Genomic DNA, 15,636 nt, shown 5'->3' on the forward strand with positions numbered 1-15,636 from the left:
ACGGCGTCCGGAAATTCGGTGGACGGACACCGGCTAACGGCTTTTGTCGGCCACCGCGTCAGAGGGGTGGCCACCCGAAAGTGGAGGACGGCTACGCGCGCTGCCCGTACGATGGCCGTACGACGGATGAGCCGGCCACCGTGGACGCCGGCCGCCGGGCGTCTGCCCGTCAGTGATGGCTCTGGAACAGCATAAGAAGGTGCCGAACCGACGGAATCATCAGCTTTGCGCAGTGGCGATATCGTAACCAATGAGGTCCATCCGAGGTGCGATTATTGCTAGTTGAAAACTTTAACCAATACCCCGCCATGTGGACATGAAACACTGTCCGCGTAGGCAATTTTTGAAGGCCCTAACGGGCTCATATCACTTGAATGAAACACCTTCTTAAAAAAAGCCTCCCTCACACTTCGTAGAGGAATGGCGTTTGACTTGGTCGGACGTCGGTCCCCACTCCCCAGGCCCGTAGGCGACTTCAGAGTTCAGATGAGGATTTTACGTAAAAAAATTTTTAGTGTACTTGTTGAATTTTTTCACAACATTATGTAAAGAAGGCAAGATAAATATTAAATAAAGTATTAGTATTTAATCCTTTTATTTAAAATAACGATTAGTAATTATTAATTATAGTAAAATATAAAATAAAAATAAATCGTGGTAACCACATACACCATATTATCACAATAATTCGTATCACCATTGATTATAAATACCATAGTATTTATAATCAATGGTATCACGTAACTGTCATTATCGTATTATATAAATCCTGATTTGTATTATAATCCTAATATCTGAATAAAAAATACAATAACATACAAATAAAGTGGTCACTCGACTGTTGAGCGGTAAAATTGTAAATTTTTTTTTGTAAATTTACTTTACCGATAAAATTGTACATGGTAAATTTACGAGACTCACACCACTACTTCAGACATATTTTCCATCGGTACATGTTTAACTTTTTTCTATGACATTAGTGTTTTCGTGCGAGTCGCTACGTTATTTTTGTAAAGTTTATTTAGTTACTACTTTACTAGCAATAAAAAAAAGTTTAATCTATGCTTCAAGCATGTCCGTATAGTGAATATAAGTATAATAATATAAAACAGTTCACGCTGCTTACAAGACATTAGGTATAATGTTCATTACCGTACTGCAATCTGGCATCTGCGGGTTGTATTCAAGAAGCTTTAGCCACATATCGACTTAATTTACACATAATTACAAAAAGTATTGTGTGATTGACGATTGTCAATACTCATTGGTTATAATTTAATAAATATTAACTGCGTTGGTATAACTAAGTGACAACCGATGATCTATAGTGAATAAATTTAAATTTTGTTTAATATTGCCTACTGTTTGAACTTAAAAATGCTAATTTTAATACAGAAACAATGGCTTGGTGTAAATTGTGTATTCATTTTATGTGGAACACCATAGTTGTTAAATGTTATCATGTTAAAATAAGTAAAACTTCAAAAAATATAAATTTGAGATTATAAATGTATATAAAATATATTTAATTGTTTCAAATTATTTGACCATTACATTTTTAATTTGAATAAATCCGCACGTTTATAACTTTTTTTCTGTTCAATACTATATATTAATTGAGCCCATTGCTAATTCAGGTTATTACTTATTAGTTATCAACAATCTTATTTGATTATTATTATTATTATTTGAACATGTTAGTCAAATTAAGTTTTCTAGTGGAGCTTTGAATTAATTTTTCTATATCCCGAACACAAACCAAAACTATAACAGTTACTAGTAGTTAAGAGTTCATGATCCCGAATAACGGTTAAGTATTAACTGATATTTAAACAAGACAATTAATTCATAACATATGAAACAATCAATTCGAAAGTAAAACCATAAATATATATGAACAATCCATTTTGATTTGATAGTAAAACGTAATAATTACATATAAATACTTTTTTTTCACAAGTGTTGAATAGTAAAATACATTATAAAAGAATATTTTTCAAACTTTTTTTATTATATTACACAAACTGTTATAGGTTTACAAGAAGTGTAATTGAAAAGTGATTTCTATAATTTAACACAATTACAATGTAATTTAATACACATCTTATATTAGTAGATATCTAACTATTAAAATAGACTGTAATCAACTCCTAGCCGGATCATGAAATGTTATGTTGGAATGTGAATCTATTATGGTATTACAGTAGAAAAATTAATATATTGTTATAATTTGGCATTTATTAATTTGAAAAAATGTTTAAAACATTGAAAAATGTATAAAATATAGTTATAGGTAATGAAGTTATGTTTGATTTAAGGTGTTTCATAGACATAAAATACAAAATACTTTCAGTATTACAAATATAATCCTAGAATATTTTCAGTATAACAAATATAATCCTTCAATATTATTAGTATTACAAATATAATCCTTCGGGTGTGCCTTCTTTCTTACGGTATAAGACACTCTCTTTGGACTTCTTGAAATCTTCATTGGTTACTTTCATACGACGTTCGCGGAGAGCCATCAAACCAGCTTCAGTACAAATAGCCTAAAATGTATTAAATTTATTAGTTTAATTCATCTTATAAATAATATATTAAAACTACAACTCTAAAAATGTTATTTTTATAGTTATCAGTTATCACTCAATAAAATATAATTAAAATGGTTTGTCTTAAGATTAATTTATTCATTTTACAGTGCTAATAATAATAGTTTATAAAAGTACTAGTAAAACCATTAACTTATTTTATTGTTTTTCATTCAAGTTAAAAATATCAATGAATGATTATTAAAATTGTTTTGTTTATAATTTATATATTGAAAATGTACTAGATAGGAGGATGTCGTACCTGCATATTGTGTTGTCTCCATCTTACTAATACTGAATAATGCATAATATATCAAAATATATGTCCAGCACTTCCAATTTTGTGTTGTTAGTTTAAATATTAGTGTGCATTGACGACCGATTATCAAACTTAAATATAAGAGCATTATCTATGTTCTCTCGTTGGTTTTATATGATATTTAATTTTTAAATGAGTTGAGTACATAAAATATTTGAAAATACTCATAATTCACTTAATATTTAAAATATTGTAAAAACCAACTAGAGAACACAGATAATGTTATTTCATTTAAGTTTCATAATAGGTCAATTCACTCTAATAAGCTAACGATACAAAATTTAAACTGTTGGACGTACATTTTGGTATATTATGTGTTAGTAAGACGGAGACAACATGTATTATGCGGGTACAACATGTTCTTAAAATCTGAATTAATTATAATAAATTACTGGATAAATCTATCAAATACTATTATCTAACAGATATATATGTATTAATGTTATATTTTGTTATAATACAATATTACAATTTGTTATTATATTATAATGCTCTAGATTTAGGCAAACATTTTCCCCCACCATAGTCCATAATATTTAGTCAACAATCAGTCTGCACTCTGCAAAGCACACACCTATCGGTAACAATTAAACTAAATGAAACAAAGATATGTTGTTTTTAATACCAAATAATATATACAATATTGCGTTTGAATGACACCAACTAGCATATTGTTTCAAATATTGTTTAATTGTGCTTACATCAATAATTAAAAATAACTAAAAGTGTTTACTTTGATATCAGCACCGGAAAGATCATCCTTGGCCATAATGAGCTCTTGGAGATTAACACCTTCAGCCAATGTCATTCTGGAAGTGTGTATATTAAATATACGACGTTTTGTTTTTTCGTCTGGTAAGGGGAACTCAATTTTACGATCAATACGACCGGGACGAATCAATGCTGGATCCAAAGTTTCAATACGATTTGTAGCCATAACCACCTGTAAAAAGGAATACAAATTCATAAACATTCTATAAGATCTAAATAAGTAAATTACACAATAATTTACCTTAACATCACCTCTGGAATCAAACCCATCCAATTGATTAAGAAGTTCCAACATAGTACGCTGAATTTCACGCTCACCTCCAGAATTTGAGTCATAACGTTTAGTACCTACTGCATCTATTTCATCAATAAATACTATGGATGGTGCGTGTTCTTCAGCTACACGGAACAGTTCTCTCACCAATTTGGGACCATCTCCCTAAGAATTTATTATAAATTAAAATAAGTTAGTTTAAGTATACATTGATATAAGAATATAAAAGTGAATGTTTGTATAACTTACCAAATACTTCTGGATAAGTTCAGATCCAACAACTCGTAAGAATGTTGCCGAGGTCTGGTTGGCAACAGCTTTAGCCAAAAGGGTTTTACCTGTTCCTGGAGGTCCATACAGAATAACTCCTTTAGGTGGTTTAATACCCATTTCTTCATAATATTCAGGATGAGTTAAGGGAAGTTCAACAGATTCTTTAATTTCTTGGATCTGTTGATCCAAACCACCAATATCACCATAAGTTTCTTGTGGTGCTTTTTCTAATTTCATCACAGTTACCATAGGATCTGTATCATCTGATAGTACTCCAACCACTGCATGGACCTACAAACAAAAAAAAATAATTAAAATATGTCATTACTTCTAGTTTTAATGTATTTGGATATTTATTTACTTTGTGGTTAAGTAATACTGAGCACCCGGGTTCCAGCTGATCTTTGTCGACAAATGACAAAATGCTAACATAATGTTCACTTCCAACAGATGTTGAAACTATTGCATGATTATCATCAATAATCTCTTCCAATGTACCAACAGACATTGGGCTTCCACGTAGATCATCTACTCTTGAACGTTCTTCCTGTTAATAACATACTTTTTTTTTAAACATCTTCAATGTCTTAAGTATATTTATAAACACATATCTTATCGAATATAATATTATGTACCAAGGACCTACACTAAACTTTTTAATATTTCTAAAACCTTTAATTTAACAAACTTTTTTTTTAGTGCTTTATGCTGGGTTTTAATTTAGGTACTAAAATAATGATTCAGTGTTATTGTTGTTAATTTAAACTTTTCTTAAAAAAAAACCATCCACCAATTAATACTTGAATACAAAACAAATAATTGTCTTGTATTTTAATATGATTTGTTAAAAAAAAAAGTAGAATTATAAGTCAATTATTATTAATCCAAATTTTAGCTTAGATAAATAATTAAATATTCTAGAGAGTATCTTTACCAAACTATAATAATTTATTATAGTCAAATCGCAATATATGAATGAAACTAACATTCCCTTAAGAATCTAACAATCTAATGATAAATCACATGTATTTTGGTCCCCACGATATAGCTTTTTTTTAGCCAAAGCTCTCTGCGAGCAATGTAACAAATTATCACAATTCCGGAACTTGCTATTACAAATTTTTAAACGTTTATTAAGATACATGTCTGCTAGTATATAATTCTAAGAAAAATATAAAAAAACAAAAAACGTTTGACGATTATATACAATAATATGCTCTAGTAGATTATAGCTATTTATGTCAGGGGCGTAATTAGGGGGATGGATCCCCCCCAAAACTTTTTTTTATCGTTGACATTTTGATCAAAGTATTGATAAATACCATTAATTTTTGCTAAAACGTAAATCCCCCCCCCCCCCCCCCCCAATCAAATTCCTAATAATACCACTGATTTATGTTCATGTCGATTAGTGTACAATGGCTCAATCAATATAATAAATAGCAAAATAAGCTCCCTGTTTCGTCTTAAGTTATTTACAGAGACATGAAATTTACGACATTTTAAATCTGGACAACATTATTGACCGAGTAAGCTCAAACTATACACATAACAATAAGACTTAAAAAAAAAAATTAATATACATCTAATAAATAATATATAATAACAATATATATGTGTATTTTATTGTAATACAACTATACGAGCTTACTATGTATAATGTCTATTATATTTATGTGTGTGTAAATATTATTAAATGAAAATTATTGTGTAGTGTGTTAATTAAATGTTGATAAATCTCGTTACAAATTTTGTTGGTTTAGGCTCTTGATATAACGAATTTTGGTGTAACAAACTTTCAATATTCCAAACATTTTTCTTAGACCCTTGAAATTTGTTATATCGTGAATTGGTTGTAGCTTAATAATACATTTTTTAATGAATAAAAATGGTTTTCCAAAACATAATTACTTCATTCCTTTCTTCTTGGGGCTTAAGCCGTTCTTGATTCAGTATAAATTCTTCTTCCATCATTAAATAATCCTTGACACGTTCCAATTTCAACAACTTCAAACGACATCTTGTGTGTGGAGTAACTACAAATTTAATCATAGTTAATTTAAAATTAGTTAATTATTTGAATTCTGCACAATACATACTTAGTGGTAGTTTAGTAGCTGTGTCTGGACCCTTTGCACGCTTCCTTTTCTTTCCCACTCTTGTTGGGATTGGTGGTTCATACTTCTTCTTTTTGTCCTTGTCGTCTTTCTTTTCACCTCCAGCACCACCACCAGCAGAATGACTTTGACCCTAAATGACATAATGATTTTGTTTTAACATAATATAATATCAACGATAATCAATAAGTTATGTACTTATGTATTAATTATGAGAAACATTTCAATGACTTTTTTTACACTTACCATTTCTATGGAATACTCGTGTACCTACAACAGTGTTGTCCTCAAGATACTAAAACAAAGAACAATTAAAATTATTTTCAAACTTTTCACTTCCCAGCTTCCACTAGTATTTAATATTTATTTGAAGAAGTTTGAACTCATTTGAAAATTATTAAATAATACAAAAAATATCAACAGTAATGATTCTCAATTTTTGATTATCATTTCCCTTGTTGCCAAATCTATCCAAAGCACGACTGTTCCAAAGAAACTTATTGCCGAGTCACAGCAAAATCAGTGTGACCAGCTTAAGGGATTGAAATCGAGCGCTAAAATTATTTTAATCCACAGATTTTATATCTGTATTCTGTGTATTAATCAAATTTTAAATTCTGAGCGGAGCCATGAACGTATTAATTTTGAAATCAGTGCCTGCTTGTAATCTATTTGTAATCTACTGTACAGCAGAGCGACATCCACTTAGCAGCTCATTTTTTATTTGTTTTACGTGTGCCAGATGCTTGCCTATTATTATAGTGTGAGCAGGGCACTGTAAATATCTCTCTTTAAAAACAATGGGCTCAAACGAGGCCACGAGGCCCCGCTCACCCATCCTGCAGCGGCTCCGCTGTTGGTTCAACGATCATGAAAATATTGCATACAAAATTATGTATGATTTATAATACTATACATCTACTTATACTTATATGCCATTAGCGCAAATAGGGTGGGGGGGCTTGGGGGATTTACTAATCTTGTATTACAACTATCAAATCTTGGATTTGAAAAGAAAATTTTTTAAGAATTTCTAACTCAAAATAATTTGCAAATGTTCGTTATTTTTCCGTATTTTGTCTTTATTTGAACTTTAGATGTTTATAAAAAAAAAATTATGACCACCTATGGATTTTTAATTTTTTTCATCTGCCTTTGAAACAATTAGGAGCTAGGAATATCTTAGAGAACTATTAAATTTTCAAGCTTTTTTAACCAACAAATAAAATTGTATTGATATTTATAGAAAAAAAAACAGAAACTGAAAATGTCCGTAAACAGCTCGAAATATTTGGAAAATGTTATGGTGTATAGAAAATGCTAATATAAACATTCAGTCAAAATGTCATGTACCTATGTCTTAATTTTTCTTTTGTTTTTCACGTCGCTTTTGATTTTACAATTTTTTATCGTTTTAGTTTTAGATTTTGAATGGAACGATAAATGTATTGATTTTACAATGATGTGAGTTTTTTTAAATTTTTTTAAATTTTTTTTTTGTATCTGTCATCACCTTTTAGGACAGTAAAAGTGCTTAGATTTTCTTCAACAGTAACTTTTCTGATAGAAAAGTAAATCTACTTGGTACTTTGGTGGGTCAAAAGTAAAATTTTTCTAGTGGTTTCAAAAACACCGTTAAAAACAAAAAAAAAATTAAAGAAAAACGGGAATTTTTAATTTTACGCAAAATCTGTTTTCGAGAAAATCGATTTTGATTTTTGGTGCAACTCTAAAACAAATGACTGTAGGTATCTGGTACATGAAATTTTGACTGAATGTTTATATTAGCATTTTCTATAAACCAAGAGTGTTTGAAATTCATATTTTTACAACATTTGATATTCACTCGATTTCTCATGTAAAGATTTTGCTATTTTGTTGTTATTCAAAAACAAATAACTGTAGATACATGAAAATTTTACTGAATTTTTAAATTTTTATTTTCTTCTTGAGCTGTTTACGGACATTGTCAGTATTCAATTGTTTTAATTTTTTTTTTTCTATAAATATTAATAAAATGTTATTTGTTGGGTAAACAATTTAATGCAAGGCTCCTGATATATTGTTACAATAGCAGTTGAAAAATATTAAAAATACATAGGCACAATTTTTTTTTATAAGCATTTGAAGTTCGAATTTTGACAAACCTTATCAAATTTAAAATTTAATAATTATTTTGTAGTTAAAAATGTATAAAATGTTTAACTTTTATAGCTAAGGATTGAAAATTAAAAACAAGATTCCACGTAAATAGGTTATATAAATTTACTTTATTCACAATAATATCATCAAATATACTTAGTAATATCATAATTCATAGGCTGACTGACTGTTTTCGCTCAGAATCGTTTTTCTTATACAATGATATTATATCATAGAATACAAATTTAACACCATACATTACAGTGACCCACTTGTAACCTACTTTACAGCAGAGCGACATCCATTTACCCACCTTTTTAAAAATTGTGACTTTTTTTAATATTTTTCAACTGTTATTGCAACAATATATTAGGAGCTTTGTATTTAATTTTCAAGCTTTTTGACCCAACAAATAAAATTTTATTGATATTTATAGAAAATAAAACTAAAAAAATTGGAAACTGAATATGTCCAAACAGCTCAAAACAAAATATTTATAGTTAAGTGTTAAAGAGTCAAATATTTTCATAAAATTGTATAGAACAAGTTGTTATTTATTAGTGTATTACCATATTAGAAAATTCATAATTTATAAATAAACACACTGTAATATATAAATCAAATAGGCAGGTTGGTTCAAAACAAAATGTTTTTATTTATTTCTGATTATAATTATAAGTTTGTTATACAAATAAAAGTAGTTTTTATAAAAATGAGAATCACAGAACAATCATTTTGATACACAAAAATTGAAAAATGTCATGAAAACTATTGATAATATTAATTTAAAAATTTGTGGAACCATTATTTTATGCACTAAAATGTGCTTAAAGTATAACAATATTATAAATGTATATATTAAAATAATTGTTGATTATAAAAATAATACAATAAATTTGATATTTAGTTCCAAATTATTAGTTGGCATTATGAATTTGAGATACTTCGTAAAGATAAGCAGCCATCAATTTAGTCTGAAAAAATAATGATAATAATTAATTCAAATGAATAAAATGAGATAAAGCTCAATAGTACAGATTAGCTTAAAAATTGCTTACAATGATTTAGTTATAATATTTTATTGTATCTAAAATATTATTAGTTTATGTATAAATCAAAACAAAGAATAATAATAAATAAAAAATAATGTTTGAATATTGAAATAATATTATATCTAAAATTAAAGGGATTGCAAACAGACAGTTATTTTAACCAAAATATACCAATGTTTTGTCAATCATACAAATTGTCTTAGTAATGTGATTATACTTTTGAAAAGTGATTTGAATTTAGTATTATGTCTACTACTTAAGATCGATCAGGCCACCTTTATTAAATGTTGTTCCTTAACTTCTATTTTAAATTTAAAAATTTTAAATATTGATTATTTGAAATTTAAATAAAATATCTTAAAATGTGGCTTAATCATTCTCAAGTAAATAATATAGACAAATTCAAATCAGTTTTCAGGAGTCTTATCGCGTTATCAGGTCTATTGAAAAGATTGACAATAAGTACATACAAACAATGACACAAATAATTAATAAACATACATTGTTACACGAGTGCAACGCCAAGGTGAATCGTACGTGTGCGTGCGGAAGCATTCCGCCATTTTTTTTACACTAGTGATCACTTAATACCCACTTTTACAAGAAACGCACCCATGCAATTTTAAAACCCTTAAAAACTATCCATTTGCAGTTCCCTTAAGGAGATCAATATAAAATATAATTTTTCTATTTAAGAAAAACAATAAATAACTAATTACTACGTTTATAACTGCGTTAAAACGGTTTAAAACTAAACCATTTTGGAAGCTAAAACGCTCGCACTATGTAGTTTGAGAACTTAAAACCGTTTAATTTGCTTAAACGTTTATATGTACATTTGATAAAACGGTTTTAAGTTCTTAAGCTACATAGCGCCAGCGCGTTTTAGCTTTCAAAACGGTTTAGTCTTAAACAGTTTTAACGTCATCATATAAACATAGTAAATGTTAACATCAATTAATTTTTAAAATCTGAAATCTAAATAATAAATATCCATTTTTTGATACGTTTAAACTAATAACCCAGATTCTATGTAACCAGCGCCATCTGGTTTTATATAATTTGGCTAATAAGGTGATAAATATCAGTGCTTACTCCTTCAATGTAGTTTCGCAATTCAATTTTCTCATTTTGAGAATGAGCTCCATCGTCTCCAGAACCCATTGGCAAAAGTAGAACATTTTTACCAGTCACTTCCTGTAAGTCATTAAATTAATTTAATAACATGAACATGTATGAATTAAAAATATGTTTTTCATACGGTGTTATATGAATATAGTAATATTATAATATATAATTTAGGAATAAACTAATATAGAATTAGATTAATTATAATATATATAATATACAATTAAATATTTTTCAACTATAGAATATTTGTGAGAGACATACCTGTAAAGTCAGTGTGACAGGGATTGATCCACCACCTCTTGTGTAATCTGGTTCAATATTATATACACATTGTGTAGCTTTATGAGCTGCTAAATAATGAGGATTAAATGGATCTGTCATCCAAGGATTACCACCATCTCCTTCAGTTATAATCTATAAAATTAAAATTAAATCAATATTTTTACTATTTTTTTATTTTATTATACCATAAAACTTTAAAGCATCATTAAACCAAACCTAAAACTTAGCAAATAAATTATAAATTTTAATAAAACAAACCAAAATATGAACAATGAAATCAAAAATAATTAAAAACTATAATTTATAAATAAAAAAAACTGTAATCAAAATTAAGAAAACCGTTTCCAAAATTATTTACATAACTAATGGGCAATGCCCTAATAGTCAACGTAAGTATGAACAATAATGATAAATATTAAATGTTATAAAACCTTTTTAGAGCTCATTTTCCAAAAATTTATAGAAATTATTTTATACAATACATTTAAGTATTACATAATACTGTAATAGTGTAATATCCAACACATTTTAAAATTAAATATTATATATTCACTTGAGAATAAGTAATAAAATAAAATAAAATATAATTGGGTGATTTTCAGTAATAACAAATTTCTATGTAAAATTTTAAGTGAACGAAATAACTAGGTATACCGTGTGTCCTAAAAAACAGAGGCCACTTTACCACTCATTACCATGTAAATATTTTTCAATTATGTTTGCGGGACCTTAAACTAGACTAATGGATCGTAAATTTCTATGACTTACAATGTTTTTAACTCGTGTATCTTGCGCATGCGCAATAAAACTTACATTTTTTTAAATGGCAACCTGTAATTTAAATACCATATTTGGGTTCACCGATTTTTTTCAAGCCATTTTGATGTATCAACTTGTGTCCTAAACCCAAAATTGACTAAACTAGAGCTAAGTAGAATTAAAAAAATTTAAAAATTTAATTTAATTAATTTTTTTTTCTAACTGTATGTACTTATTTTTTTATTCTAAACACCATGAAACAAACAATCAAAATTATTATTATTAAGCTAATTAACTATTTACTATTGACACATGACTCTGATAATGAGTTCTATAATACCTAATATAAAAATAGCTAATGACATTTTAATAGTTATAAGTAGATAACAAAACTAGAAACACCAATGCTCATTATTATTTTAATAGATGGGTACTTAATTATAATTCTGATAGAAACAAAAATACACTTCTTCTCTTTTGGTTTCAGCCAATTAAGACCATATGCATTTTCATAATGTGTAATAATAAAATAAGATAAATAGTAAATAGTTAATTAGTTTGATAATAATAATTTTGATTGTTTGTTTCATGGTGTTTAGAATAAAAAATTAAGTACATACAGTTAGAAAAAAAAATTAATTAAATTAAATTTTTAAATTTTTTTAATTCTACTTAGCTCTAGTTTAGTCAATTTTGGGTTTAAGACACAAGTTGATACATCAAAATGGCTTGAAAAAAATCGGTGAACCCAAATATGGTATTTAAATTACAGGTTGCCATTTAAAAAAATGTAAGTTTTATTGCGCATGCGCAAGATACACGAGTTAAAAACATTGTAAGTCATAGAAATTTACGATCCATTAGTCTAGTTTAAGGTCCCGCAAACAGAATTGAAAAATATTTACATGGTAATGAGTGGTAAAGTGGCCCCTGTTTTTTGGGACACACGTTATATTTACTAATTGCTAGTCTAAATCTATAAGTGCCACCAATAATATCATTAAATACTGTAAAATAAAATTTAATGAACAGTTCAAAAGCGCGTTACTTTATTTATTTTTATGTCCATTAGGTATATAGTTTGTTAACAATTATTAATAGAACATTTTTTTAAATATTAAATCATATGTTTTCTAATTTTCAAGTTTCTATGTTTATTTAAACATTTATTTTTTAATTTATAATTTTATGTTATTGACATTTTTATAATATTCATCATTATTTGAAAACATATTGTTGGAAATCTTCTAATAATTATTATTTAGGTTAAAATAAAAACTTGAGTTGTCAAATATTGGTAAATTTTGTTTAAGACGTTTTAATATAAATGTAAGATTAATAACAACATGAAAATTATGTGAGAGGCATTGTGGAAACCCACTGACTCTGGGGGATTTTGAATAATTGAATTATTTATTATTTAATCTAAAATATGCAAAAAAAAGTCCTCAAATAACATGTTTAATAATACTTAGTTTTTGATATAACAATTAAATAAAATGTACGAAAATAATATGAAACCTAATATTTATGAATATTAAAATTAATGCTTAATACTACATTGAACTCATTTACATTTATATCATTCAATACTATAGTAAATTAAAAATATACTGCTCCAGTAAATATTCAGAATTACATAAACAATTAAATTTGCTCGGTTAAGTGGTTAAATCAATTTTAACAAAATTATTTTTAATGTTGATCTAACTCAAAAATAATTACTTTTAATTTATTAGGACTTTGACGCTTCTCCCAAACACTCTGAATATAAGTTTTCACTATTTCAGCAATTTTTAATGGTTCTTGATTAGGTACCAATCGGATAGAGAATTTTCCAATTACTTTACGAGGAATAACAGTTTTAAATCCTGGACCTGAGAATGCTCCTTCAATTCCATGAATTGATAAACTTGGATACCTCCAATTACTCATCAATAATTGTTCCTACAGTTAAATTTACAAAAATTAATCATATACAGAATTTAAAAAACTAAAAAATAACACTAACTTTTGTTTCTTTCAATGGTTTGGATGCACCAATCTCATTAATGTATGTATCAACATCAAATTCTATTTTATCATACAACTCTTTTTCTTTTTCATTTAAAGGTTCGACATCTTCATTAATATTAGGAATTAAAATATTGCCTTTTATATCAACTAATTGGTTGAGAACATAAATTAAATCTGACATGGCTTCGTATCTGAAATCAAAAAAAGTTTTCAAAATTATTATCAATACTATAAATTAGTAAATTAGTATAATAATTTATAAGAACTAATAATATACTAACACAGTCCCACCATACATGCCACTGTGTAAATCTTTACTTGAACCTTCAATTTCTATACCAAAACAACACATACCACGGAGTCCATAAGTTATACAAGGTTTTTCTGTACCCAGCCAATAACTATCAGAAATACAAACATAGTCTACATCATTAAAAAATGTATTTTTCTTCTTAATAAGTAACTCGTCTAAACCTATGCTACCAGATTCTTCCATTCCTTCAAAAACAAACTAAAAGCAAACAAACTGTTTATTCTATTGTAAATTAGATGTGTTGTTAGTATTATTATTCTAACTTTAAGATTAACAGGCAAGCCAGTTCCAGTATTTTGGAATGCTTCAATAGCATGAAGCCATCCAAGGACTGGACCTTTATCATCGGTAGAACCTCTTCCATATAATTTATTGTTTCTTTCAGTTAAGATAAATGGTTCACTATCCCATCCGTCAGATATGTCGGCTGGTTGCACATCTAAATGGCCATATAAACAAATGGTGTTCTTTTTGGGATCATTACCTAGTGAGCCAATTAAAACGGGAGGTAGAGGTACAGTTTTGCCACTTAATACCTAAAATATTGAATTACTCAAATGTGATTAAAAAAAAAAAAAAATTTTATCAAATCTATTATAAACTAATTAATTATTGTACCTGTTCACCAATGTCACAAAGTTCAGTAGTCGCTCCAAGCGCTTGTAATTTTACTTCAGCCCATTTGATCATCCTAACAACTTCAGGTCTTAAATCTGGATCTGCCGACACAGATTTGATTGAAACTACTTGTGACAATGTTTCCACAAATTTCTTTTCGTTTTCATCAACATAACTACGATAATAACAAAAAATGATTTGTCGTTAGAAGTTAAATATTAACCATAATAACGGTATACACAATTACCCAGTAATACTATATTATACATTATTTATATCTACCTGAATATTTTAACCAATTGAGCTGGAAGATTTTGTTGTCTCTTACTTTTCGACATTTTTAAGGTTTTTTTATATTTTTAAATTAACAAATAAATTTCGGTGATTGGAAATACTTAAAGTTTTCGAGTGTTCAGCGTTCACAAATTATAAAACTGTAATACCACGGACGTTCACGCCTCAAACCAGTAACCACAATGACATAAGTGGTGAAACAAGATCAACAACAATAATAATCACCAGGTTGGATTACGGCTGTTCGTTTCCGTTATAGTTTGTGTACATATATTGATATATATATAGGTTAGGTATGATATAGTATATAGCTATGTAATGTATAATATACACATTACACGATAATAATATTTGAGCTATGTATACTGTACAACAACGACCGTAGACTGTGGATTTTAGAGCGAGGACTGAGGACGTGGACAAGAATGTTTTGTGTAAATGTCGTTCACGCCGCCGAGAGCGTACATACTTTGTTCATCATATTTTAATAATAAATAATAGATAATAATTAATTGTAATTTATAATCAGTATTTTTATTTTTTGAATTTTAATTCCAATGTATTATCTTTTACCCTACGTTTTTATCATGAACGTTCATGGTTTTTATCACGGTCTATCTTTAACTTTAGGGCATAATCACGGATATATTTTAATTCGTGGGCATAATATATATGTGACCA

General features: G+C 27.8%; 2 protein-coding genes and 1 non-coding gene across 3 annotated transcripts; 1 reads left to right on the forward strand and 2 right to left on the reverse strand.

The window, feature by feature from the left end:
* The first annotated feature begins 221 nt into the window (after window positions 1–221).
* On the forward strand, window positions 222–361 carry LOC132945994 (U4 spliceosomal RNA). The gene has a single exon (XR_009664630.1). It is a non-coding gene; the product is annotated as a U4 spliceosomal RNA (small nuclear RNA).
* Window positions 362–2,218: 1,857 nt separating this feature from the next.
* Window positions 2,219–6,796, reverse strand: LOC132945110 (26S proteasome regulatory subunit 4). The gene is made up of 8 exons (XM_061014758.1): window positions 6,595–6,796; window positions 6,331–6,481; window positions 6,143–6,267; window positions 4,593–4,778; window positions 4,208–4,522; window positions 3,926–4,123; window positions 3,647–3,856; window positions 2,219–2,552 (listed from the first exon to the last, which is right to left on the reverse strand). Exons 1-8 carry the CDS (start codon window positions 6,595–6,597, stop codon window positions 2,418–2,420), a joined length of 1,323 nt encoding a protein of 440 aa, XP_060870741.1. The 5' UTR covers window positions 6,598–6,796; the 3' UTR covers window positions 2,219–2,417.
* Window positions 6,797–9,125: 2,329 nt separating this feature from the next.
* Window positions 9,126–15,450, reverse strand: LOC132944104 (cytosolic non-specific dipeptidase-like). The gene is made up of 9 exons (XM_061013276.1): window positions 14,944–15,450; window positions 14,662–14,836; window positions 14,307–14,579; window positions 14,012–14,241; window positions 13,726–13,921; window positions 13,440–13,661; window positions 10,935–11,087; window positions 10,638–10,739; window positions 9,126–9,464 (listed from the first exon to the last, which is right to left on the reverse strand). Exons 1-9 carry the CDS (start codon window positions 14,997–14,999, stop codon window positions 9,408–9,410), a joined length of 1,464 nt encoding a protein of 487 aa, XP_060869259.1. The 5' UTR covers window positions 15,000–15,450; the 3' UTR covers window positions 9,126–9,407.
* Window positions 15,451–15,636: the final 186 nt, after the last annotated feature.

The sequence above is a fragment of the Metopolophium dirhodum genome, chromosome 5 (assembly GCF_019925205.1).
Source record: "Metopolophium dirhodum isolate CAU chromosome 5, ASM1992520v1, whole genome shotgun sequence".
Classification (NCBI taxonomy): domain Eukaryota; kingdom Metazoa; phylum Arthropoda; class Insecta; order Hemiptera; family Aphididae; genus Metopolophium; species Metopolophium dirhodum.